The following is a 22,516-nucleotide window of genomic DNA, read 5'->3' on the forward strand; positions in this document are numbered from 1 at the left end:
TTACTTTTTTTGAAACTGTCATTAAAAGTTGCTTCTTGTTTGAGCATACAGATAAAATGGAGCTTCTGCCACATGTAGTGCTTAATCAAATAAAATATGATGCTTGCACGTGTAGAATACATATTTCTGAGATTCATTAAACAACTATATCCCCTCAAGGCAATTCATTGCTATGCGCCAGAGGGCTTTAAGATGGACTACACAGGGGGAAAAAAAAGGCAGAAAACAGGACAAGAGAAAAAGCGAGAAACCTAAAACTCGCATGAAATGCATATTCACAGTTTTAAAAGTCTCTGCAATTTAGTTCAGCCCTGAGGTGGCATTAATTGACACATTAGCAAGTTATATACTGTGTTATGTGCCTATTTAGCCTACAATTCAATAAAAATAACACCAGGGAAACTGTTGTAATACATTGCATATACAGCACGTGTTTAAAGTACAGAACACTTTACAAAAGCTGACATAACATTAATGATAACGTGTTGCAGTTAACCCACAGGCTGCCCCTGCAACTCAGGTAATTTAATTGCCAACTGCCAGTTTGCAGAAGCATTATTACAGTATTTTAAGGGAAAATCTTATAGTTCCTAAAAATTAAAGAGAATTGAAATTTATTTCAACAAAGTCTGGTTTTCCATATCAATATACTACAGCGTACACTCACAAAAAGAGCAATCGCTCATTTTTTGTTAAGATTAAAACTAAGATGTTAATTACCTAGTCCAGACAGTGTGCCTTTTGTAAGAAGTGGAGTAATATGCATTTAGAATAATAGGGTAAAAGAGTTTATATTGTTGTAGCAAGTGGAAATTAAAGTTTTCTCTCACAAATGAAGGGATAATTCAGCATTTCAGGGTCTTGAAATTCAATTCTAGCCTTGTCCAATTACTCTTTGAGGAAAGTTTAGGAATTCTTTCATTGTTTATTTTTAATGCTGTCTTTTATCTGAAAAAAAAATTAAAATAAGAATCTTACATGTAACACTATAGTTATCATGAGAGCCAGATCTGTTTAACCTCTTGGGTGCCAAGTCAGATAACAACCATGCAGATTGTTTCAGTATGCTCCTTTTTTATTTATCTATTGAATTTCAGCCTGGACAAGAGAAGGCTGAGGGGGGATTTCATCAATACCTATAAATACCTGAAGGGTGGGTGTCAGGAGGGTGGGACTGGACTCTTTTCAGTGGTGCCCAACGCCAGGACAAGGGGCACCAGGCACAAGTTGGAACACAGGGAGTTCCAGCTAAACATGAGAAAGAACTTCTTCCCTGTGCGGGTGCCCGAGCAGGGGCACAGGCTGCCCAGGGGGGCTGTGGGGTCCCTTCCCTGGAGACATTCACACCCTGCCTGGATGTGGTCCTGTGCCCCTGCTCTGGGGGTGCCTGCTCACGCAGGGGGGTTGGACAAGATGATCTCCAGAGATGCCTTCCAACCCCCGCCAGTCTGTGATTCTGTCGTCTAGAGAAATAAAACGGGGATAACAGGTATACCAAAACACGCACATTCAGCACATTCTCAGTATGTAGAGAATTGTTACAGAAGTGTTAAGTGTTAAGAATTGTTAGTATTAGTATGGAGGACGAATAGCAATATCTGGGTGTGGAAGCATCAGAAGGAAAAAGCAGCTGGAGAACAGTTACAAGAATAGCATGTATTCAAAGCACCTCGATTAGCAGGTCATCAAGACCCCAGCACATATCTACCTACAGCCTTGCAGGACACCCAGATGCAGAGGCAAAGGGCAGTGAGTAAATCCCAGTGACTCGCCAGTGTGGGACAGGATGGTGAAAATAATGATACTCAGTTTACAGAAAGACATATCCAAAACCAAGATATGTGATGAAGGTAAAAGCGAAAGAGTGAAATCAGTTTAAGTTTAAAATAAAACCATTTTCCCACTCCTGGGAAGTTTTGCATTGTTGCTACAACGTTCCAACATTATTTCCTAAAAACCCTAAGTATTTTATTCTTTAGCATCATAAAAGCTAATAATTAGTTCCTGGTGTTTGCAGAGTTTTCTACAAAAATATTTTGAATGAATTCTCCTGTTCTGTTTTAACTGCGCTATAAGATTTAATTTAGTATTTTTTGATTACTCTCTCTGCTAACTCCCAGAACTATACAAGCAGATCCTCAGCTGGTATACATTGCTACAACTTCATTAAAATCAAGACAACTACAACAATCTACCCCAGCTGTGGATCTGCTGCATTAATTTGTTATTGGGCACATGATAAACTCAGCTGCTTGCACTCTTGCTTCAGTCCAGACCAAAGGTTTCATGAAGAAGTGACTGCGAAGACCGGATGTGCTTTAAAATGAGAAAGATGCTTTAAAAAGAAAAAAGGTGTATATAATCAGGTAATCTGTAATTATTAAATGATTGATTTTCTGAATAGCTTTATAAGATGCATGTAGCAAATATTATGCACTTTTTATAGCTGGGAAATGGCCATCTAGAAGTCCAAGTGAGTTGCCTGTGGTCATATGGTGCTTCCAAGCTTTCAGCTGTAGCCTGTCCCCAACTTGGTTTTAACTACAAGACTTGGCTGTCTTTCAGTGAGGTTAACAAATGATTGTATGCTATTGAGTGTTGACAAAAGGTGTACAGACCTTTTCTGAACTATTTTGTGAGTAGCAGGTTTTTGATCATGCATGTGTCGGAAAAGAAGGTGAAATTTCACTTTGTAAGCAGAGTTCCCCACTGCCATCTGGTTCTCAGCTTTCATATAGCCTTGACTTCCAGAAAGCTTGTCCAAATAGTTTTGAAACAGCCACACTGTTGGGAGTTTCCTCAGCATACATGATTGCCTCTTGAATCCCCAGTAGGGCTGGGAGAGGGGGCTCAATGCACAGACCAGAAAGACAGTACAAATTACTGCAGCTACCTCTTCTGCTAGGTCAGGTAGCTGACAGCCCCATCCAGCCTGACCTTGAACACTTCCAATGATGGGGCATCCACAGCCTTCTCTGGGCAAGCTGTTGCAGTGTCTCACCGCCTACATTGTAAAGTATTTCTTCCTTACATCTGATCAATATCTACCCTCTTTCAGTTTAAAACTGTTGCCCCTTGCCCTGCCGCTATGAGCCTTGATTAAAAAGTTTGTCCCCATCTTTCTTACAAGCCCCCTTTAAGTATTGAAAGGCTGCAGTAAGGTCTCTCCAGAGCCTTCCCTTCCCCAGAGCCTTCCCTTCTCCAGGCTGAACAACCCCAACTCTCTGAGCCTTTTCTTACAGGAGAGGTGCTCCAGCCCTCGGATCACTTTTGTGGCCCTCCTCTGGACCCGCTCCAACGGGTCCATGTCTTTCCTGGGCTGAGGGCTCCAGAGCTGGACACAGGACTCAACTGTAAGCAGCTTCTATCTTTTTCTGGATGTTTTCAGCCCTTTGCTTGGCATTCCTCTGAGGTAACCTCTACCAAGTTGTGCTCAACTGAGGGGGCTCCGGCTGCTCCAGGGACCCCCATCTGCCTGTCTGCCCACCCCTCTCTCCTGCAGAGGAGGCAAAACTCTGCAAAACAGTTACTTTTGTGTGCACGCATTATTGAAGGTGTTTTTAGACTTCCCAGGGAAATGTCTCTCTCCTCCTTCCCTGCCAGGGCCTGCTTCCCAGACTTTCAGGCCGCAGGGTTTGGCTTTTGGGTGCGTTCATCACACAGCAGGATAATTCTGCCGCCATGCTTTAGATGCAAAGCCCACAACCGCCGGGAATCGGTTATTTGGTTTTAGAATGCTGAGGTACAAAATATGTCCTATTTGTAGGGAGTAACGTGTCACCACGATCTCAGCTGCTGAGGCAGCAGGGCATTTTCCTGCCCGGACAGAAATAAGGTGTGGGGGGCGCGCCCTTCCCGCCCCGACCCCGCCCGGCGCCTCACAGCGGCGGGAAGTGGGGCCGGGCTGCGCAGGGGAACGGAAAGCTCCGGCCTGGGTTTCCCGGCGTCCCGGCGTCTCGCTGCCATCCGGGGGGAAGGGTTTAGGCGGCAGCCGCCCCGGGTGGCGTGCGGAAGGTGGAGGTGCGGTAGTCGTTGCTCCGGGTCGCTTCCTTCTCTGCCAGGGTCACCGCTGGCCGCCCTCCCCTCGGCCCGCGGTCCCTTTGAGGAGCACCGGGCCGGGGCCGCTCCCAGGGAGGGCCGCGGCGGGGGCGGCCGGGCCGGCGCGGCCCAGGAGGGACCCCGCCGCCTGCTGCGGGAGAGCGCCCGCGGCTGTGTGCCTGCCCGCGGCCCGCTGTCTGTAAGAGCCGCCTCGCTAACTGCTTCTGAATTTTTAACTGGATTTAAGTGTGTCCGGCTGGGGGGCGTGGGGGGGGTGGGGGTGGGGGTGTGTGTGTCAGTCCCAGTCCCAGGGGTCTCGGGCGCCTTCAGCAGAGTTAAGGTTTGGCCTTAAACTATCCCTGCTTCAACATCATGTATCTTTTTTTTTTTTTTTGCTCTGCTTCAGAAAATATTTTGAAAAATACGTGGGAAATAGGGGAGAATGAGAGGCACTTCCTTTAAGGAGCAGTAATGCGTGACCTTGATTTCTGTGTAACTACAGGTGGAGGTTACATTTCTGGTGAAATTTGTTCCCCCGTCACAGCAATCTAAGCTCTTCCCTAGGGAAAGCTGGTGAGGAAAGCCAGCCTGCAGCGTTTGTCTCGCTGCTCGGATTCCTGTCTCTGTTGCGTGCTATGCGTTTCAGAACTCAGCAGCTAGATTTTCACTTGTCTGTTTTATAGTTAATGTTACAAGAGGCATCTTAGTTTCTTCACACATTTTTTAATTGTAATTAATATGTCATTGTATCTGGAAAGGTATAAGCATTAGCTTATGTCTGAGGATATACTGATAAGACAAGAATTCTTCAGTGGAAAATTTGGAAATACATTGAATTTTCAGTTTTTAAGTGGTTTGTTTTGAATTATATTAACGAGTCATAGGAAAACAAGCCAGAATATTCATCTTGTACAGAGCCAACTATAGGGGTGTGGAAATTTGAGAGATGTTTGTACAACCTTTTTTGGAGACCTCCGGTGTTGAAGGCAGAGTGATCTTTCCACACAACTTTGTGTATGTTCGTTATGATGTATTAAGAAAAACTTCAGAGCTGTAAGGACAATAATGTACTTGAATCCTCTCTGCTATAATTTGAATCAATTTCTAGCCACAACTATAAATGGCTTGGGGAACAGCTTATTTCTTTTTTTCATTAAAGCTGGCTCTTATGTTTGGTCTTTTTTTGTTTTGTTTTTTTTTTTAATGTTCTTTTTAATCAGGTCTTTTCTGGTTTAACTTAAACATTCCCAGTCACTTTAATCTTTTCCTGTATATTATGTATTTAAGCTCTGATCATTCTTGATCCTCTTCTCTGGATTCATTCCAATTGGTTCCTATACTTTACTCGGTTTGAAGGGCAGTATTCAAAACAGGATAGAGTACTGCAGCTGAATTCTAAAGATAGTGAGTAACATGGAAGAAGATTTATGTGTGATCAAAACTTTACTTCTGTTTACGCATCCTGGTATGGATGACACGCTGTTGGCATATTCAGCTTCTGTTCCAACTTAGACTCCAGGTCTCTTCTCCGCAACTATAACCTAGTAAGTTGTTCGCTTTCCAGCTGATTATTCCTGCCTAAATAGAAAAGCTTGCGTTTCTTCTTATTAAAGGTCCCTTCCTATTTTGTCTTTTTGTTTTATGTTCTTTAAAAAAAATCTCTGATTAGTAAAGACTGGATTAAAATTCAGAATTTTCTTCCATCACGTTTTCATTTTGTTGCAGCGTGCTGCCTTCTGTAATATTCATAAGCATAATATTTACTTAGTCATTAAATAATACTAGACTCAGGAGGGTCCTCTGTGGACCTTCAGTGGCCTACATTACTTGTCTCTATTTTTCTGCATGACCTTGTAGCCAAGATGAAAAGTAGTGTCAATTTAATATTAAATTGGACCTATGCCACAAACTAAATCCTTATCACGTAGGGAAGTACATTTTCTGGCTCTAATTAGGAAAGCCTATGTACTTCCAACAGTGGCAAGAGACAATATTCCAAGCTTGTCTTTTGCTCTTTGATCTTTAGCAGCAGCATGTTTATTCCTCAGCTGTGCGAGGCACAGAGCTCCCTGAAATAGATGTGGAGAAGTCGGTTCTTAGTAAATAGGATTTGAAAATATATTTGGGCCACACAGTAATGCCCATCTTAGCTCCTTTCTGCTTCCCCTGCATCCGCTAAGTTTACATCATCTGAACCTTTAGTTTTCACAGGGCAAGAAGACCACAGCAAGAAACTCTGCTTTGCTTTTGACACCTTGTACTACAGAGTATTTTCCTCATTCACCAGATAGAATCCTTAAAAAAATGTATAAGCTAAATACAGAATTCTTTGTGTAATATGCCACAGCTGTCTCTTACTTTGGACTTTTTTTTTCTTTGCATGTCACTGTACTGTTTGAGCACTTTCCTGATGCGTAAATTAGATCTGTATGACAGCATGTTAACTAAAATTCATCAATCTTATTCATCAATCTTTACAAGTCTTTCTCAGGAGGTTTTCCTTCCTTGCTAATGGAGGCTGCCTTGAGCTGTACAGAAACTTCCAGCACAGCAGAGAAGCTTTTTGCCTTTTCTTAGCCCGCCTGTCTCTAGCTTCACAGTAGCACAAACTAGAAAGCATTTGGTGTCACACGCTTAGTTTCTCTAAACTACCTGCCTTCGCGAGATGTGACAACAACTGGGAGGAAAAGGTGGTCTCCTAAGAGTGTTGTGTTTTCTTGCATCTTCAGACGAAGACTGAAACTACGTAGCTGTTAAATTTCTTGCAGGAAAAGAGAGCAGAAAAGGAAAATTGACTTTCTCAACTGGTTCAAAGCGTTAATAAGTCCTATCCTAAATGATTTCAGTGAGATTAAGTAACTCCTCAGAATAGTGAGAACTGCATTTAAAGTGTAGTCTGATAGATATGTTCCTATAGAACTGAGGACCTTATTTAATAACTTTAGGAACGACCCTACCAGATGACCAGGTTTCTTTTCATTAAGCTTAAGAAAAATCTTGATTCACCAGATGTTTTCAGTCTTCCATGCCTGTGTTTTGAATCTCCTTGTAACTTACTTTTATTCTTTGCAATGGCTTTGCGTGAACTTTTCAGATATTTCTGAATTTTTAAAAACTAGGGACATCAACTCTTTGTGAAGAGATGGGGCTTATAGAGACACTGGATAGATTAATTTTTATTCTGCTGGTACATAGAAAGAACATGCAACTTGTATATTATACTATTATAGTTAGTAGAAATGTTAGTATCTCAAAGGTATTACAAGTCCTAACTATTATGCTGCTTTAAGGTTTGCTCCCTCCGTCCCTTTTTTATAAAGGGATGTATAGGTAATACCACAGAGGTATTTTTATTCTGTTGTTCTTAGTACTCTTGTGGACTGGAATACTTAATCTGTTTTAGATGCTGCAATTTAGGAAGGATGTGACCAATTGAAATTAGTCTGGAGATGATTACGAAGACCAATCAGCGTTGTTGGGTTTGGGTTTGGTTTTTGTTTGGTGGTGTGTTTTTTTTTTTTTCCCAAGTGGACCTAAAAGCAATACTTAGAAAAAACAAAAATATCCTAGTTAAAAAAGAAAAGAGGAGAGAAAGAAGACTTTTGAATACATAAGGTTGTGACAGAGAACACTTTTTAGTTATTTTCCAGGTTTACGGGGGAAAAACAAGGAAACTAACTTGTAGTAAAGAAAGGCTCAGCTGAGTGCAAGGAAAAGCTTTGTGAGAGGGTGATGCCCTGGAGTGGGAACCCTGCTGGGGTTAAGGAACCTTCTTCAGCAGAAGTTAAGACCATTTTGGATGCTGTCTAGACATGAGTTGGCTTCACAGTGGAAGGCTTGGGCTAAATGGTTGCTTGAAGTCCTTTCTAGCCATTCCTGTTAATATTCAATAACTTCTCATGCACTCAGGTGCTTGCAAAGTTGTTGTTTGCAACTCACTACGCCTTAGCTGAGACAGAGTGGCTTGCCCAAATGTGTTTTGTCTGTTGAAAATTCAAGGAAAATTAAAATGGACTATTTCATTATTTTGATTTGGATTAAAATATTCATTATGATGAATTATGGTAACATCTAAATTTATGATGAGTTCAGAGTATACGCATGGTTAGGTATCACAACTCTGATGTTCCAGCTCTGTGGTGAGGCAGTGAACGTAGCCTGTGTTCACCCTTGTTTTGGGGAGTGTCCTTGCTCTAGTCGTAGTTTATGGTTAGTGTGTTGCTCTTGCTGACTGGTTCTGGTGTCTTACGTTTTGAGATAAAGCAAAAATGATTACACTACTGTTTCTTCTGGATACAGTTGATAAGATGCAGAAGCATGAGTAGTAACTTTGTACTTCATTCCAATGTATTAATTTTTACTTCTCACTAACACTGCATTAACTTAATTTTTATTTCTGAAGCCCAAGATTCCCTAGTTCTTACATCTTTCATCTTCATAAATATTATATCTGGGGGTTAGAATTACTGCTGTAAGGGAGAAATTTGTTACAGTAAGTTTTTTGTGGGGTTTGGGTTTTTTTTAAAGAATATGCTTTATTTGTATACAACCTAAATATCATAATGTAGCTGAACTAGATCCTATTTGGAAGCAACAAGCAGGACTGAACAATATCTGCATTACAGCACAGGTGACTTAAACTTGCTTGTTTCTTCTGGAAAGTAGTCTAGTTTTTCCGTGTCATGTAACATAACGAGTGATTACTCTGTTACGAGGAAAGCATTTTAAGCTAAGTTAAATCAGGAGTATTGTAATGTAGAGGCTTTGGTCTCTTATGTAGAAAACGAGACAATTTTAGGCAATTATGTATTAATATAGGCTAAAATAATACTCTCTTTCTTATTTTAGGGACCTGTGGGATTTAAGAATATCTCTCCTAAGAAAATTTGCTGCTTCTACAGCCTTCCATCTTAGTGTGCAATTGATGATTTCACTTGAAATGCCTATCTGAAGAAGCTAAGAGTAGGCAAGGTGTAATTACTTTTTAAAAATGTTAAAAGTTCAGCAGTGTGTACCATCTGTCAGGATACCCAAGAAAAAGCCATATATTTGTGACATTTGCTATAAACAGTTTGAAACTCCATCAAAATTAGCTAGGCATTATCTGATACATACTGGTCAAAAGCCATTTGAATGTCATTTATGCCATAAAACATTTAGGCAGCTGGTCCACCTGGAGAGGCATCAGTTAACACATAATAAGCCTTTTAAGTGTATTGTTTGTCATAGAAACTTCAAAAACTTAATCACTTTCTTAAAGCATCAGCAGCTTCATAATGAAAATTATCAGAATGATCCCAAGAAAGCAGAAAACGCTGTGAATTTTGAGCAGGACAGGGTCACTTACGGCATATTTCGATGTCCTGTGTGCTGGAAATCTTTTACAACTGAAGAGAGGTGGGTGCTGCATCAGTGCCTGAAGGCAGATCATCTATCTGGTGCTAGAAGGAGAAAGAAAACTCATACTTGTGAATCGTGTAACAAGACATTTCCATCAAGATCTAAGCTAGAAAGACACTTCCTTATTCACACTGGCCAGAAACCTTTTAAGTGTTCTTCATGCGACAAGTCTTTCAGACAGTCAACACACTTGAAAATCCATCAGCTCACACACACAGAAGAAAGGCCTTTTCAGTGCTGCTTTTGTCAGAAAGGGTTTAAAATACAGAGCAAACTCATGAAGCATAAACAGCTCCATGCCAGAAATAAGACTTTCCCCAATGTTTCATACAAAGCAAAGACTCTTAAATATCCCAGACCACAGAACCTGTTGGAAGGAAAGAGGGATAGTTTTGAGAATGCCAGTGCTTACGAGTCACGGGAGAATGACCCACATGATGTTCACTCGATTTACATTGTACCCTTTCAGTGCCCAGCATGTGAACAGTGTTTTGAAACAGAGCAGGTCCTGAATTTACACAAATGTTGGTATCTGAGAGATGGCAAAAGTTCAAATAATGGTTCAACAGCACGCAGCCCAGTCAGTATGAAAAATAAGATCCTGATGAAGCTGAAGCGTACTGGGGGAAAGGCAACAGATTTTTCTCTGATGGACAGAAGAATAAAAAAATCAGGTCATTTTAAAAGTCCTGACCTGGTTGCAGCTAGAGATCAGTGTTCTGATCGGCATGCTTCCACGAAACCTTTCAAGGATGGCCGTAGCAAGCTTGACATGCACAAGACACTTAGTAATCGGAAGAAAAGAAAGTTTGCTGTGCCATTACCTTGGCAAGAGCGCCTGCAACCTCACAACTTTGGAGTTAATTTAAAAGGTATGCTTACTGGTGAAAGCATGTTAAAAATCGATGATTCACTGCATAATAAAGATGACGCTTTTTATGGTTCATCGGATGCTGGTTTCTTTGACAATCCAGAAGTATTTCACTGTGCTTTTTCAGCTTCTGCTAAAAATATACATAGCAGACACAAAGTGTGTAAATGTGACAGATGTGAAAAAATCTTTCCGTCTTCATCCAAACTTCAAAGACACTATCTTATACACACGGGACAGAAGCCCTTTGGCTGTAACATTTGTGGGAAGACGTTTAGACAGTCAGCTCACTTAAAAAGACATCAGCTCACCCATACTGAAAAGAGACCCTATAAAAGCCCCGTTTGCCAGGTAGAATTTGAAAACCTGAACAAACTTTCCAATCATCAGGGAGATCACATTGAATTTAAGTCTTCTCAGCCTGTGGGTTATTCTCAAACACCTTCACAGGCGTCTGGCTTCCAAGAATTTGAGCTGATTCAGTCGAACCAAGCAGCTGAAATCAAAGTTGAAATCGAGTCAGGGGACTTTGCTCCTGACACCAGCCGTAGAAAGACACCACCGTATTTGTTTAGTAAATTGCCAGAAACAGAGCAAAGCTCTTACAGCTATTGGCATGATTTATCTCAAGGCACTGAAAAAAGTGAAGTTGTTAACAAATTGTATCAATGCAGTATCTGCTTTAAAACTTTTAAATCACCTTCTAAGCTTGAAAGACACTACCTAATGCATGCTGGACAGAAGCCATTTGAGTGTTCAGTTTGTGGTAAAAATTTCAGACAGGCCCCGCATTTGAAAAGACATCACCTTGTTCATTTTAAAGAGAGCTTGAAGCTGAGTTCCACCAGGCAACAACCGGAGAATATATTGGGTTTATCAAAACTGGATAATGTTCTATGAAATTATATATTAAAATTTTTGGCTGCATAATTATTAAAAGGCTCATGTTAGACTGTACAATTGAAGGGGATTATCTTGTTCTAGTACGGAGATGACCTGGTGAAGAGTTAATTTACAGTCTTCAGAACTGTCTACTTGATATAATTTGTGATGAATGTGAGATGATGTTTAAGACAAAAACCAATGCAATAGAAAAGCCACTTTGCATCTCTTTCGTAAATTAATTTATAAATACACGTTCTTGCTGTTTTAATAATGTTGTAGCAATCCACAGTGCTCCATGAATCAGATATTTTAAAAGTTATACCTTTTCCCATATAGTATTTTGTTACATTTTGTTGTCAGAAAAGCAAAGACAGAAAGGTAATTTCTGGAATACAGAAAAAACGGTCCTTTTACTTTCTTCTGTCTCCCTATATGATGCAAACGAAGGGTGCTTGCTGTATTTATTTCATAGTTCTAAAAAAGTTATTTTTAGATAAAAGATGCAAAAAAGAAGCAAGCAGAAAAAGGGGAAAAAGTTTAATGAGGAAAAAATGTTCACGTGATAGTATAGAACAGTAAATAGAAAAAAATTAACTGCTTTGTAATGTGGTTGGAGAGCCATGGGTGAGGAATTAGATATTCTCCCTTTTTATGATAAAACAGAAGTAGACAATGCTAAAATAGCAGGGTTTCTAATCAATTAATCCATTTTACCGCTTCATTACCTCCACTTCTTTGTATGTACCTTGCCTTTTCTAGCTGAACTATTCTTCTGCAAGAAAAGAGGACAAGAGATTATCATTAATATTACAAATGGGCTTACCATCTCTTCCAGTCTCCTTTCCTTCTAGTGTACATACTGCACCAGTAAAAGAAATGTTCTCTAAAATGTGATAACTCAGACGAGCCGTTTTGTTGGAAGTTCATGTTCTTGTTACATTAAATATAAGAGACTGAAAATTACTTTTAGCTCAAATAAAGTAATTCCAATTTTATATTAATAGAATCTGTAGTTATACTTCCTGGTAAGTAGAGAGTGGTGCCCATTGTTCCTGTGGGCCTGGCAAAAAGTGTAGGTGCAGCGGAGGTTTATTCATTATGAACAAGAATGAAGTTTGTTTCTTTCTTTTTGTCCTCTGCAAAACCTACCTTTTAGGATATTTTCCTTTATTATGCAAATTCTGAGTAGTTGAAACCTGAAGTTTTTAATGCTGTTTCTAAATTAACCTGCTTGTAAGATACGTGGCATTCTTTTCACTATTTAAATAGATCCATATTTATTTAACTAAAATGTGTTTGGTTTGTTGTTGTTTGGTTTTTTTAAATTCTGAAGTGATTTCTCTAGGTTTTGCTGTGGCATGATCTTTGTAGTGTTTGGTATAAATGAAGTGAAGGGTGAAGGGAGTTTTTATTTTCATACATGTTATTCTTCCCCATTTTCAGAGAGAATAAAACCAGGAAAGATACTCAAACAGTCTGTAGTTACTGTGATTTTTGTACGATAGACAAATTTAGTACGTTAATAACGACTATAGTTATATATTGAGATTTTTTTCTTCCTCTGTGAATTGTTTCATATTGAAAGACAGAATACGGTACAAAATGTTTTGAAAGTGTATTGTAGAGCTCTTTTAAAATACTTGTAATAAACTATTTTATTTATATTGTACTTTCATTCTACACTTTATGTGCAAAACAGAGTTTTGAAACTATATAACATTCAATATGCAGAAGAGTTTAAGATTACTTATCAAAATAACTAGATTTGCACGTTAACAATAGGTTTTGTTTCAGGTATTTTTGTTATAAGATAGAAATAAGTTTAAAGAGAAGATCTTTCTTAAGGAGTCTCTGTCATTTTAAAAAATGCTGGGTTTGAGAGTAATATTTAGAGAACACTAAACTTGATATGTTTTGAAAATATCAGTTTGAGTAAAATGAGGGGATGGTAATACAGAAAGCTGCTTTTCACAGATGATTAGACATATGTGGGAAGTGTTACTGTCTGATTAATTTGGAAACTAATCTTTGGGCTCCACGGGATTGCAGAAGGGCAGTAAGGGCCACTCTGTTCGCTGGCTCTCTACCCCTTTATGAAAAGTTTTGTGTCAACATAAATTCACAATTTTAGGGGGATTATAGCATAAACTAGCTAGAAAGGGGTAAAGCAGTTTCTAACAGGAGCAAAAAAATCTAAGGTTGAAATCTTGTGTCTTTTGAAGTTAAAAGTAAAATTCTCCAAGTACCTTTGAGAATTTGAGCTAGAATGGTTTTCCCAGTGTTAACAATAGCACTTTGTGATGTTCGTTAGTATGTTAGTCATTTTCCATAAAGCTTCAAGGCAAGTTCAAGCCATCGATCTTTGAAGTATCTTTGGTGGCAGAGACATTGCCTGTGGTTTTGTTAGAATGAGCTGATGGCTAATAGTAATAATCTCATAGGAACGAAGTAGTAGATTTTTTAAAGACTATACGCAGAACCAAAGCATATGGTAAACAGGAAGTCAGTGGGTCTTCCTGTGTTAATATTGAGCTCCCCCAAGGGCAATTTCTCAAACTGTGTGGATTCAGCTTTGAGGCAGCTCTATGTGGAATAAAAGAGGGTCAAATATTTTCAGAAAAGCAGAAAAAGGTAAAAGGGATTTTTTTTATAAGGCAAATGAAGTATGCAACACTAAATTCACTGGAACTGCAGTACTAACTGATGATGTCATCCATTCTTCATCTAGGAAATGTGGCTATGGATAACTTCGAAATATTTATGATTTTGATTGCTGTGGTATCCTTACAATGTTTGCAGTAAGTCAAACTTGCAAAATATGTATATGTATTCCTATATATGTCTATATACCATCATAAACCACAGAAAAACCTGATCACTTTTGTAGCTGCTTCTCACTGAGTGTTTGGTTTATCACTTGTCTGTCTTCTGCTCTCACTATTATACCCAGTGCCAGCAAGAAAAGTTAGGGAGGCAAATGGGCGATAGACACAAAAGAAACTTAACTGAAGTTAATGGGACCTTAGGCTTCAAATTGAGATGCTGTATCTAACGTTCATTTTTCCTGGCTGCCTTCTAGTATAAATGTAAAGCTCTGGAAGTCATGATCTCGCAACAGTAGCTCACTCGAGTATCACTTAGATAAGTACAGTTGGATGACTCTTAAATCAATAGAGACTATGGATTTGGTACTTCTAATGGCCCCTTGTAATAATGTTGAAAATGCCTAGATCTCCTAAATAACTAAAGGGGTCACGGTTCATGTTCCTAGCACAAGGTTTTGTGGATTTTTAAAGTGCAAGTTTTAACTTAATGGCCTAGTTTTATGGTCTGATGGCTATGGATGTGTCTGAGAAGCAGTTATCATAAGGAAAAATGAAATTGCAGAAGTTACTTTTCTATGCTCTCACATACCCTATTTTCTCCAGGTTGAGCAAATTAATTGTACTTCTTCATATAATGACTAGTTCTGTGAAGCAGCTTTTAAACAGCATCTTTTCTTAGCATCTGTTAAAAAAGTGAACCTTCGAAGTCCATGGAAGCGAAGGAGGAATCAGCCTTATGCTAACAAGATCACTCACAAGTAGAACTGATCATTTCCCTGTTCAGAAACTGCCATTCTAACGTGAAAGTGTCATTATGTCTGCCCTGAGTTACCACAAGTCCTTGAATGCTGTTTTACTTCTGTACTCTGCCATTCCAGCTCTTGCCTGTTTCCAGGATGTGCTGATGTGTGACTTGATTCTGCTCTGCACCTGACATAGTTTGGGTATGCAGCTGAAATTTTTCCTCCTCACTTGGAATCCCTCCGGTGTCCCTGCTCCCAATTTGTATGGATCCGTGAAACCCCATACATGACTCAGGGTCGTGGAGCTGGTTGTTGCACGTGTGCTGCCATGGCGTACAAAATGGTTCCTGAGGATGTGAGAAGCTGGCCGGCTACGATGTAGACTGACCCTGTCATTCTCCACTGAAAGCGGTCTGGGTACGTAGGGATAGTAAGAGCATATGGAAGTGGTGTCTATCCAGATTCGCCTACATCTGCTTCACCAGATGTGGCACTGGAATGTGCCTTGCTGACATAGTGAAGGAGGGGAACACAGAATTATGTGGCCACTGTTACATAAAAAAGCAAAACGATTCCTAAGCTAAAGAAACCAAGTACACGTGCTGTCTCCCATTTGCTCATCCGCTGCGCTCAGTTTCTATTGACATCAAGTAAAACGCTGTTCCTGGTATGCATATTTGCATTGTTTAATTTGTGCAGTTTTTTTTTAAAAAGTATTATTTTTAATGCTTAGTATGTGTTTGTGAAAGTAGCTTGCTGAGCAAAGAAACTCAGATGATTTCCTCAATGTCTGTTTTGTTTTGATTATAAGAGGATCCTGAACATGCTGCTGAGGCGAGATTCCTGTTAGTGACAATGCAGTCCTACTAAACTGAGTAGAATTCTGCTAAGCCATCTAGATACCTTGAGTGTCTCACTCAATTTGAGGATAACTTTTAAGATCAAAACACGTTATGATTTTTTCATGACATTGAGAACAACCTTGGATTAGTATCTGGCAACCTTGTTTGCTGTAGTGCACCCTACCTTGTATTTTATACTCTGGGTCTTAATAATAGCAGGTACTTTGGTAGTGAGAATAGCTTCATAAGAAATCCCTCAGGCGTCAAATAGCATGTCGGATGTTAGTTCAATTAGCGGAGGGAAAATGTCCATTTGCCAGTAAGGTAAAATGATTTGCTGTGTAATATTTTAGTTTATATCAAAGTAGAAGGCTTCTTTTTCAGCAAAATAAATTATTAAAAGTTAATAACTATTTTTCAGTATTACACAGGTGTGAGTTTTGCCACTTTCAGTAGGTATTATGGTTTATTGCCATTTTATCCTCTCTTAAAATTCTTACCTGCTAATGGCAAATGTCTAGAAAATATGGAAAAAGGCAAGGATGAAAGCTTTAGGGGACTGGAGCTAGCTCTCAGCATCTTAGAATTGTTTGCTCTTGATTAAGTTTTATGCTGCGTATTCCATTTTGTCTGCAATCTGTATTTTTTTTCTATATCATGAGAAAGGATATGTGATCGAGAATCTACTTTCACAATGATTCTGCAAACAGACTCAATTTTCCATAACATTTCTCATGCCAGCACTAGCAGAAAGGAAATTATTTGCCTTAGAATCTCATTTCAGTGACGAAGGCCTCATGTTCCTCCATCAAACAGATTTATCTCACATTAATTTTTGTTTCCCCATAGAAATTTTATCACATAACAGCCTCTCACAGGATTTCTAGCAAATATTTCTGGAGCTTTACAGGCCGTTGGTCTCTTCTCTTCATACCACAGTTCTGCTCCAGCTGGCAGGAACCTAGCTAAAAGTCTCTGAAGAGAATTAGAATAGCCCAGAGTCTGCTCTAACTTAAGCTGTTACCCAAATATGAGCCCAGCAACAGAAAGCTAAGAATGACATGAACTCCCGTATTTCCCCACCTCCTTCACTAGAGGCACTGCTTGCTATTCTGGGATATAAAAGCAGCTGGGTTGCTGAATTAACCATATTTTTCTCTAGTTGTGAGCTCAGAATTTCCATTGAAGTTACTGTAAGTTTTGCAAAAAATCAAGGGCAGTACATTGGCCAGAACGTGTGCTAAATAAATATTTATACACAAATCAGAATGCTACTGACGGCTTCTTTACACTTTAAAATTCTAAATATTTTAAGAAGCATCTGTTACTAAACCGAGACATCATTTTTGAAAGTACCCATATTTACTGAGTGAGTACCCATATTTAATGAGATGAACACAGTGACAAACTCTTGGACTAGAAGAATGCACATAAATAAAATAGTAACAGCAATGTGATGTGATTCAATTAAAATTACAATGAACAGAGTGAACATTCAGTTTATGTGAATATTAACTACAATGAAAGCTAAACTATAACCAAAGGAATAACCCCTATCATTGTGCCCAAACTTTTTACATGTTGAAGGATTCCTCTGATCTTTTTTGTGAAGCTTTTCCAAATTTTATTTACTTGAAAGCAGCTTAAATCAGTGTTGCTTCTGTCATTTCAGCTGGAGGTTTCTGGCCTCCTTTGAATAATCCACCTATTATTCAATTTTCATACCATTCATCCCCCATCCCTTTCAAAAACTTATGTAAGTTTTCAAGTAATTTTTCAAAATGCTGCATATTCATAGTCACTTTCCTTGGATTAGAAGAAAAGCTGTACGTGCAATTTTGTACATTTAAATGATAAGCCTTGAAATTCTCATGTTTGGAGCTTTGTTTCAGAGCTTCTCAGAGGGATGCCTCTCAAAAAACCTTTTGTTTCTTGTAAAAGTCAAGAAGTTAGAGATAAAACCTGATTTTAAAGAGATGCAGTCTCCTAAACTTTACAGCCTTGCTTCATAGAAGGCTTACCCAACACATGGCTCAGTGTCACTGGGGCTGGGGTTCATCTGCCCTAAGTTAAGGTATCCAGTGTGCAATTCCCCAAAGCTAAGCGTATGCATTTACTATAATACAATTATGTTAGACCAGAGAATGAATTCCCATACATCAGTGAGACGCACCTAGACCTCCATCCTGGGAAGCGGTTCTATCAAAAATCACCTGGACCACCTCGATATTTTAAAGTCTTAAAGTTGTGCACAGGGAAAGCACAATTCAGCCATCCCCCTCTAGGACTCAGTTGTGTCTGACTTTCTGCATACAGATAAACTTGCTGTCAGAACAATCACAGCTCGCTTTTGAAAAAAGTAATGTAGATTTCCCTTTGCCTCTGAGTTATGTACCACAAGGTCCAAGAAACAGTAAAGGTATTCTGTGTACATAGAAAAGAGTAAAAACTACCATCATAAGCAGAAGTGCAGCCACACTTAACAATTTTGGAAGGAAGAAGAGGCCCCTGCATCTCCATCAAGAAGTAATGGAGTCACAACAGCCTTGATCATGCCCTGGAGCTTTATGCCTAGCTTGAACTTGTGCTGTTGGACCAGCAGGAAAACAACCCCTGGGTAGGAGAGCGTGGAGCAGTATGGCAACGCTGCCAGTGAGCTGCTTTTCTGTTTCATCAGAGCAGTTTTAGCTGCTGGCACGCCCTCAGCTGTGAGTCCCCATCCAGGCAAGAAGGTTTTGCTTTCTTCAATTCTCTCTACTGTTAGGGGAATCTCCGCCACGTCTGCTGCCCTGGCAGCTGGGAGTTCAGGCGATTGTAGAGTTGTGACAGTAGCCACTGCATCGCTCCAGATCAAAGAGCCAGAAGAAATTGCTCCTGCTGTAATGCAGCAACCAGGCTGCAGCATACGGGGAATCATCGGTCCATAACACAATGCTTGCTTGGAGGAGGACAAGTCAGCTTATGCCTCTTCATAATTTTGAAGGATGGGTAGATGACTAGAATGGGTAGGGTAATGCCATTTTGCAACCTGCGGGCAGCGCTGATATTTGTTACCTGCTCTCCATGGAACAAAGCTTTCCCACCAGAATTTACATAGGTTCGACACAGTACCCATACTGAGCCTGCATCTCTCAGTGCAGGGTTTATTTATATCTAAGAAGCTGAAAGATAAAAGATTCAAAAGGTAAATCTCTGTGTGAAAGAGAAACAATAAAAAGTTGTGGCGATTCATGACATGGACTCAGTATTCATGCAAAAGCAGAGCCAAAAAGCCGTTTATTCACAAAAGAACAGCCTTAATATAGGCTGCCTCCTGCGCAAGTATTTTTCCCTTCTCTCTGCCTCAGAATGTGTTCTATCGCACCAGCTCCACATATGGTATAAACATAGATAAGCTCGCTCTTCTGCTTTGGTGCTCCAGCTGTGCCCCTGACCTTCTGTCCCGCATATCAAGGCCTCAGTTCTGTGTTTTTGTGTGGGTTGTTTTTCTATCCCACGGCTTGCATCAATAAGGGCGATGAGATCACGGGAGGCCACATTCACTTACTCCACAAAAGTGAAACAACTTTTATATTAGAAGGATGTAAAGAAATCTAGTTTCACTGGTCATGTCTCACTGAAGACCGTAAAACAATAACAAACCTTAAAACCAATTATTATTGGAAATCCGTATTGATGAATTGTAGTAATAGTTTTCATTGCCAGAAATTAATCATTTCTGTGACTGGATGGAACCTAAAAGAATCTAAAAGGTAGACAGGCTGGAACATTGAATGAGCCCCTTCTGATTATCACTTCCTGACCCACTGATACTGTATTTGGGAGAGTATCATTAAGATAAAAGCGATGGCCAGCTTTCTGATGACCTTGGCTTGTATAGTTTACAAGGAAGAGTAGAAAAGCATATTTTTCCTGGCTACAATAATATAGAAGGGCAAGCATCCAAAAAAAGAAGAGCTAATTAAACAAGAAAGCAGCATTGAATATAAATTGACCAGGACGCTATGCAGCCTGGAAATGAATAATAGTCTTGAAAACTGCATCTACTCCAATGTGTGACTTTGTAAATAATACATGTCTTCATGAATGAATTAACAGATTTCTGAAGAGAAAGAATATTTGATTTTCTTGACGTGTTAAGTCAATGAGTACTGAAAGATGGAGAACTTCACAGAAGGCTGTGGGGACAACAGGGTGCAGGGTTTTATTTTTCCCCTGCCTACAAAGCAGTTTGGGGTGGAGAGTGACAGACATGCCTCCGCTCTGGGGGAAACCGAGCGTAGTGTTCAAGAGACCAGTCTTAATAGACAGCTGTGAGCCGGGGTGAGAGTCACAGATGGGGACACAGGTACGACGCTGGGTGTCATTATGCCTGGTCTCACCACAACTCCTCTTTAAAGGTTCAGCTGCTCTTGAGGCTTGAAAGCGGTGTGTTTTGCCAATGCGCTAATTTATGCTTTTGCTATTCACTTGTAGTCCTACTGTCACAGCACTCTAACTAAACAATAGCCCTTACAGAGAAATATTTAATGCATTATTTACAGGGAAGACATCTTTATCACTTTATTTGACATTGCCACTGAGGGATGTAACCATAATGCCTAACATTAGACATCTAATATTAGTTTCCAGTATCAGAAGCTCCTTCAGAAAATGAGTCAGAGCACTTAAATCAGTTCTGATTTGCCCTCTGGCAGGAACTCTGTCGCCACGTTGACTGTAGGGAGGTTTAATACAACCAAAGTCCTCACTGGAACACCCGAATGCCAAAAATTAAGTAAACGTGGATTCCCCCTTGAGCTTCTATAGTTTTGATGCCATATGGAAATTTGTGGGTTTTGACATGACAGATGATCTGTCATAAAACAGAGGTCAGAAGGTGTAAGTTAGGCTTGCAAAGCTGTTCTAGAAAATTTACCAGCCCAAGTCCAAAATCTATTCACCTGCCTACTTTTTGGCACGGTAATAGTCCTGAAAAAATGTTGCCTTGTGGGTGATGTTGAACATGTGATTAGAAACCCAAGGTCACCAATTACTGCCACCTCTGATCCCAAGAAATCATCATAGCCTCTCCTAGGTGTCCCATGCTGTCTTAAACACAAGTAAAACTTTGGGCTCCCATCTGAAAGCCAATTTTAGAAGCTTTGCTATTTTCAGCCTATATGTATAGGTAATTCCTTTGTCCCTTTTCATCGCTGATTTGTAGCTTCAATATTTCCTTTCCTTCCTGCCATTTACCCGCCTAACCTACTTATGGACAGTAAAAGTACTCTTCCTTTTTTGCCAAACCGACAAGCTGTTACGTTTCTACATGTTCTGATACATGCAAGTATAAGCTAGCCACGCTGATTTCAGAGGTAGTCAACTACAGAACTAGCTAACTGTGGAAAACAACACTGCCTACAGTATCCTCCCAACTTACCAGCTAAGGCGCAGCAACATGCTAACGTGGCTCAGCCAGCCAGCTCAGAGCTCAGGTAAATTTTGCTCACGTCTCCTACACCTGCCCACAGATGCAAGTGCTAGCAGTTGTACCAAGTGATGGAGAAAGGGCAAATATAACTACCCCTTTTGGTTCCTGCATAGATTTTGATATGGCTAAGCCAATCATGCAGCTGCAACCTCTAGGTCAATTAAATTTAAGCATCTTAATTTGCTGATTTTTATCACAGTTTAAACGTCAAATGGGGTACATTGGTTTAAGTGTATTTTAATTGCTTTGCGTTTGCATATTTTAATCCAATACAGATCTCCCTAAAGGCTCCGGTCCCTACACAAGATGGTGCTCAGTCCTTGTAATTTACAGAATTTGTTATTGGTACTTCTGTAACTTTTTGATTTTAGTAGTCTCTATAGAGAAAACTTAGATTTTCTGTATCTTTTAAAGCAAAGGCACCCAGTAGGCATATTTATTTGAAGGTAGCCATCGTCTGAACCTATTCAAGGTACTGTCATTACTTTTTCCATTCCCATTGTACATTCTAATTCAGCTTCAAAAAGAATATTTAGTTTAACCTCTGCTTGAAGAAATGAAATGGAGATCACCTTGATATCAAAACAAAGGAGGTCATATTCAAACAGACTTCAATGGTATCTGCCTGGAAGTTTGAAGTACTCAAGTGGCAGGTGCTGGATAATGAGCACAGAAACAAAGTGCTGTAACTTCTCTAGGGAGTCTGTTAGTCTCCTTAATTATTCTGTTTACCAGACAGAACAAGTTAATTGCGAGCCATTCTAAATCATTACCAAACTAATGGTGTCAGTGAGAGTGTAATTTTTCCCTCATACCTCTGCTTTTCCTCCACAGGTTCCCTCTATTACAGGGCTGTACATCAGGCAGAGCACGGAGCTGCGCCCGGGGCTCGGTGGCGCTTGTTTGATGGCAGTAAGAGTGGGTCTCTTCCATGTTAGGTGGACGGAAACCTGCGTGCTAAGTGATAAATCAATAATAAAATAGGAGGAGCCACCCTGAGCGCGTTTACCGAGCACCTGAAGGGTGCCTCTAGAAGGAACCTGGTGCATTAACTGCCCCCCCCTCCTCCATGGCGGCCCTTCGGCGGTCACTGCCCCGGGCCAGGCCCTGACACCGGCCGCCGGAACAAGGGCCCCACCCTCACCCTCGGCCCCCCGCGCGGGGCGGTGCCCGGAGGGCGCGGCAGGTGGCGCCGTCCCCCTCCCGCGGCCGCTCTAGCCCTGCCGGCCCCGGAAGCGCTCCCGTCTCGGCGGCGCCCGGCCCGGCTGTTCCTTCCGCGGGGCCCGGCCGGGGCTGAGGGCGGCGGGACGAGGCGGCGCAGCCTGTGCGCGGCGGATCGGGACGGCGGCTCCATGGCGGCGCCGGCGGCCTCCGCCCCGCCGAAGAAGGTCGTGGCGCCCACCGTGTCGCAGATCAACGCGGAGTACGTGACCCAGGTA

The 22,516-nt window shown here is 40.6% G+C and overlaps 2 protein-coding genes and 1 long non-coding RNA gene across 4 annotated transcripts in view; 2 read left to right on the top strand and 1 right to left on the bottom strand.

The window, feature by feature from the left end:
• Nucleotides 1-3,922: 3,922 nt before the first annotated feature.
• ZNF770 (zinc finger protein 770) lies at nucleotides 3,923-12,863 on the top strand. Of its 2 annotated transcripts, none has more exons than XM_064460172.1 (2): nucleotides 3,923-4,237; nucleotides 8,887-12,863. In XM_064460172.1, exon 2 carries the CDS (start codon nucleotides 9,029-9,031, stop codon nucleotides 11,207-11,209), a length of 2,181 nt encoding a protein of 726 aa, XP_064316242.1. In that variant the 5' UTR covers nucleotides 3,923-4,237; nucleotides 8,887-9,028; the 3' UTR covers nucleotides 11,210-12,863. The 2 variants fall into 2 exon arrangements, with proteins under 2 accessions (XP_064316242.1, XP_064316243.1); XM_064460173.1 differs by having other exon boundaries at nucleotides 3,924-4,020.
• A 5,988-nt stretch (nucleotides 12,864-18,851) lies between these two features.
• On the bottom strand, nucleotides 18,852-22,211 carry LOC135314989 (uncharacterized). Its single transcript, XR_010374404.1, has 2 exons — nucleotides 21,893-22,211; nucleotides 18,852-20,459 (listed from the first exon to the last, which is right to left on the bottom strand). It is a non-coding gene; the product is annotated as an uncharacterized LOC135314989 (long non-coding RNA).
• Nucleotides 22,212-22,327: 116 nt separating this feature from the next.
• The window catches only part of AQR (aquarius intron-binding spliceosomal factor), a 57,790-nt gene continuing 57,601 nt past the window's right edge, over nucleotides 22,328-22,516 (top strand). Inside the window, exon 1 of the mRNA XM_064460174.1 lies at nucleotides 22,328-22,513. Coding sequence (XP_064316244.1) covers nucleotides 22,430-22,513 — 84 coding nt within the window. The 5' untranslated portion in view covers nucleotides 22,328-22,429. The remainder of the gene's footprint in view (nucleotides 22,514-22,516) is intronic.

This window comes from Phalacrocorax carbo, chromosome 9 (genome assembly GCF_963921805.1).
Source record: "Phalacrocorax carbo chromosome 9, bPhaCar2.1, whole genome shotgun sequence".
In the NCBI taxonomy this organism is placed as follows: Eukaryota; Metazoa; Chordata; class Aves; order Suliformes; family Phalacrocoracidae; genus Phalacrocorax; species Phalacrocorax carbo.

What these genes read in the sequence shown, in the direction of transcription:
- ZNF770 (XM_064460172.1), top strand. Translation starts at nt 9,029, where the DNA reads ATGTTAAAAGTTCAGCAGTGTGTACCATCTGTCAGGATACCCAAGAAA.